This window comes from Metarhizium robertsii, assembly GCF_000187425.2.
Source record: "Metarhizium robertsii ARSEF 23 chromosome Unknown MAA_Scf_7, whole genome shotgun sequence".
Taxonomy (NCBI): Eukaryota; Fungi; Ascomycota; class Sordariomycetes; order Hypocreales; family Clavicipitaceae; genus Metarhizium; species Metarhizium robertsii.
This window is the reverse complement of record NW_011942215.1, coordinates 435,678-440,032: the sequence shown is the minus strand read 5'-3', so window position 1 is coordinate 440,032 and position 4,355 is coordinate 435,678. Positions and strand designations below refer to the sequence as shown.

General features: G+C 46.9%; 1 protein-coding gene across 1 annotated transcript in view; it reads right to left on the bottom strand.

Annotated features, from left to right (window-relative positions):
* Positions 1-948, bottom strand: part of MAA_00817 (Phosphatidylinositol N-acetylglucosaminyltransferase) — a gene marked incomplete at both ends in the record, with an annotated part of 2,591 nt that extends 1,643 nt beyond the window's left edge. The window contains 2 exons of the mRNA XM_007818815.1: positions 269-621; positions 708-948. Coding sequence (XP_007817006.1) covers positions 269-621; positions 708-948 — 594 coding nt within the window. The remainder of the gene's footprint in view (positions 1-268; positions 622-707) is intronic.
* Positions 949-4,355: the final 3,407 nt, after the last annotated feature.

Below are 4,355 nucleotides of genomic sequence, written 5' to 3'. Positions count from 1 at the left end.
GCGCTGCCTCGGAGGGCCTCGCTGCTCGTCTTGGGCGTCAGGCGTGACAGCGACGCGGACGTAGGCGCGGCTGTAGATGGCGCAGACGGGACCAGGCGGCCGCTGTGTAGATTCGCAGTGGAGCTTGCTGGCGACGGCGCTCCGGACGGCACGCTGCCCGACGGCTTCGGCGCCGCTGCTGTCGTCGACTCGACTCGCAATGGGTGCGGCGGCCTGCGGACGCTGCCTGCGCGGTTGGGACGCTGCGTGCGCGGTTGCGCCGCCGCACGCTACCCGCCCGCACGACAGGCGCCGGGGCTGCGCTTCCCTCGGCGGCGGCGGACGCTGCGGCCGCCGCGTTGGCCTCGTCCTCCTTGTCCTCCTCCTCGGATACCCAGCGCTCCCAGAGGATCCAGCCGACAAAGGTGGCGAAGCTGCTCCAGCTAACGACCGACACGGGCGACACGCGCTCGTGGTATATGCCCACGAAGCAGACGATGAAGATGGTCACGGAGCAGACGTGTTGGAGGATGACGGTGGAGTCGGCGACGAGCGGCCAAAAGTCGTACGGCTTGAGACGGGGGTTGCGTTGGAGGTTTTCGAGAAACGTTGCTTGGTCGGTGTAATTGTCTGGGACTGCCCCTGTGTCAGTGGATTTTGTTTTCCTTGTCTTTGTTTAATGGGCAGGAGAGTAGAGCGTGAGGTATTGCATGTGATGCGCAACGTACAGGATTGCTTCACCCACATGAGCTTCTTCCAAGCGCGCTTCCGTCGACGACTGCGGCTCCTCTCAGAGTAGCCGCCTAGCCGCCTCATCTCAGAGGTGCCGTCGCCATCGAAATCGCGTGCCCTTCGCGGCGGCGAGAGGTGTGCGTCTTGCGGGGAGAGATGCGAGCGTCCAAAGACGCTGAAGGTCGCGGCGTGGCTTAGAGCAGGGAACGGCGTCTCATCGTCCGTAGGCGAGGGCATCGCTGGGTGATGGAGCTCCTTGGTGTTCTCGGACACTCAGAGACGGGTGTTTATGAGTTTGGATGCGCGCATTGGTGTTGTGCCATGGGGTTTGGTGTTTGTCCGTTGTGAGGTTTTGCGTCGACGTTGTCAGGGAAGTTGCAGGGTGCTAGTGTCGGCGGTGGGGGATCTGCTTGCCAACATTGAACGGCCGGTCGCAGCGAGCTACCCTGTACTTTAGTTTTCAAGCAGTCATTTGGCGTATGAATTCGTTCAATTTTCTGCAGTGCACGGCGTTATTTTTGTCATACGCAGGTGCGTACATGCTGAATATCCATCAAGGTGGTGTTAGAGGTTGGTCAATGTTCATAACGGAGGAAGATTGTCGAAAAAAAATAAAAATCAAGAGCAACGCAATGCAGGCCCTGCGTAGCAGAAATCAGCAAATATATATGCCAACACGCCACAAAGGTAGCAAAAATACAACACTCTGCAAGAGTGCTTGGTAGAGACATTTTGTAGACACACGGGGAATTGAACCCCGGACCTTTCATAAAGCTCTTTAGCTTGACAGTCATTCGATGCGAAACGAAAATCTAATTTGGTCTTCCAGAACGGTAACTGGAGCTTTCAAGATGACACTCGGTTGGATACGAAAAAAACAAGCAGTTGAGCCAAGGAACCGTTTGCTAGGAAGCTTGGCCAGACCTGCATCGACCTGAGATAGTGATTGGGGAGTTTAGTAGAGAATTTGGAGTATAAACACTTGACCCTTTGCAAGATACTGGATGATCAATTGCCAAACTTGACGCCATGATGAGAAGCGAATGTAGGGAGGGAAAAACATGGCAAAACTACTATCTCTTTAGCTGCCTACTAGCTTGTGGAGACTCCTCTGCCATATAATTTTCTTAAGTAAGCGAGTCTCCACAAGCTAGTGGGCAGCTAAAGAGATTAATTGTGCCCGCTCCACTTATTTTAAGGCGCTCTAATAATATTCTTTCTGTAAAATCACGATGTTAGCCAGTATACCGCGGTTCATATTTACTGTAGGTAACGGCAAGCATTCCCTTTGGTGTGCTTTTTTTTTTTCAGCTTGTTTTTCTTCCGTAAATAGTAGACTGCTTCGCACAACAGGTACTGCTGTCTCAGAGCGCAACATTTCATCTTTGATCTTGGTGCCGGCTCTGGATTAGGACACAGCCAGTCGACCAACTTGTATGTAATTTCCTCGCTTAATGCGATGGCAAATGGAAAAAGCTTGACTAGACGGCCTAGCTCTAAAAGTTGATGCTGTTGTCGTTGCTTGACTGTTATGGGCGATGTTGTATACTGAACATTTAAGTGTTTTATCCACGCTTAGGTTATTATATTTACCTTATTATCTATTTCCATTATAAATGTGTGCATTGGTGTGTTTATATAATAGCCGTGGCGGAAATTTACTATTATGCGTGCTATTATACTGTGCTTCTGCTTTCAATATTGCGCGCTTCGTGGCCTTAGTAAAGCTAGTGCCTCTTTTCTTTCTTTACACTTTATCTGCGTTTTTCTTAACGCTGCTTCTATCCACGTTTTTTACCTATCATCATTTATTTCTCTGCTCTTGTTCTTCTAGTGTCATTGTTGTATTCATTCAAGATACGTTTTCAATTCTTACTTCTTGGGCTGTTTATAGGGAAACACTCCTCTCGCCGGGCACGGCCATCACCACGTTCATCAAGCCCTTTTGGAGATGAAGCTCATGGTGAGCCACGTCAACACCGTGACTCCAAGTCTACCAGCGACTCACAACGTAGCCGCAGTCGAGGCCGCGCGAAAGCCCCAAGCAACCACCACTGGCACCTTCGATAGCAACAAGATGATTAATATCGCGGCTCTCTTTGCGTAAATTAGTGGAACCATGAAGCCAAAGGACAGGTGCTGTACACGCGGCATGGAAGGCTATGGTCCTTGGGGGAGTATGGTTAGCCACTATTTGGAGCAGTTTAATGGGAAGTCTCGGGAAGATCTCTTGGGCATTATACTCGATACAAGACAATAATAATGAAGGTTTAAGGCGACGATGATAGTTGCGGGTTTCATTATGGGTTTGCGACATGGGGATTCTTAGGTTGGCTAGTCTCTTTTTCTTTGGTGATGCGTCAAGTAGGTGTAATACCAATATCTCGTGCTTTTTATTCGATGCGCTTGGACTTGGTAAATACGGGCCAATAGAAAACTTGAGCCCCGGTTTGGATCCAAATTAATTTTTTTGCTCGAGAAATATACGCAGTACCATATACTATAGACGTTCAATCACCGGCATCCTGGAGTACTATTGACTAACGCACACCTGGGCTGACCACATTTTTATCGGTACACTCTGAGCAGGCTACTGTAACAAGAACGATTAGTTTTACATCAACTTTCGTTACAACGTCAAGACGCCCTTCAAGATTATCTGAAAGTACAACTTTTACACCAACCATGACAGCACTCCCAACAATATCTTCTACCTCTATTTCTTCCAGAACCACGTCCGAGCCGCCTAACAAAGTAGTTTCTCTGTTCTGTCCCCACGTGGAAACACCCCAAGTGCTTCAGGTGCCTCCATTATTGGGTACTAAGGATTCAAGCATCTCGTCTACCTTTTAAAGTCCGAGATTCTGGAGAACCTGTAAATGGGTCCCTATGGGTGTCCAGGCCCAGAAGACCTGTGCGACCTTATTGATCTCGTACCCAATCCTTTCCCGACCCTCAAGCGGTTTTCAGGTCACGCCAGAGATGACTGCATACCTCAACTTCTCAACGCATTCCGCCATATAACCGAGCTCTAGCTCGATATCGGGAATATGGCTTTCCAAGGCGGCGATATGCTCCTTTATATTTCTTCGATAACAGCCTTAGTTTAGTTATAAGTAGAGTTTAGAGGCAATATTTATTATAAGGTATCACGCGATTTAGCCTAACCTGGCTAATTTAAGTAAAATTATAAGCCTTTTATAAATATCATGTAATATAATAGTAGTGTATTTAATGTATCGCGATATATTTAGTATTTTTTATTGCTTATTATTATTCCTAGAGCCTAGTATAGCTTTTATATTATATTACTAGTAGGCCCTTGTAATTGTATAGTTTATTTAAATTTTGTTTTTAATAATTTAATATAAACTACCTGAGCTAATATGTTTAACGTATCTCGATGTGTATACTGTTTTTTTACTGCTTGTTATAATAAACTAGCTATACTTGTAGATACACGTATATATCACTTAAAATAACAAGAATAAACTTGAAATAAAGATAATAACTTTTCTCTTTTTCCATACTTAAATCCCTACCTTATCCGAAGTTTATCCGGCTTAGGTCCGGGCCGGGTTTGTAAAGGCCCTACCTTAAACCTAAGCTTTTAAGCTTAAGTTTATAATAAGTCTTATTATTTT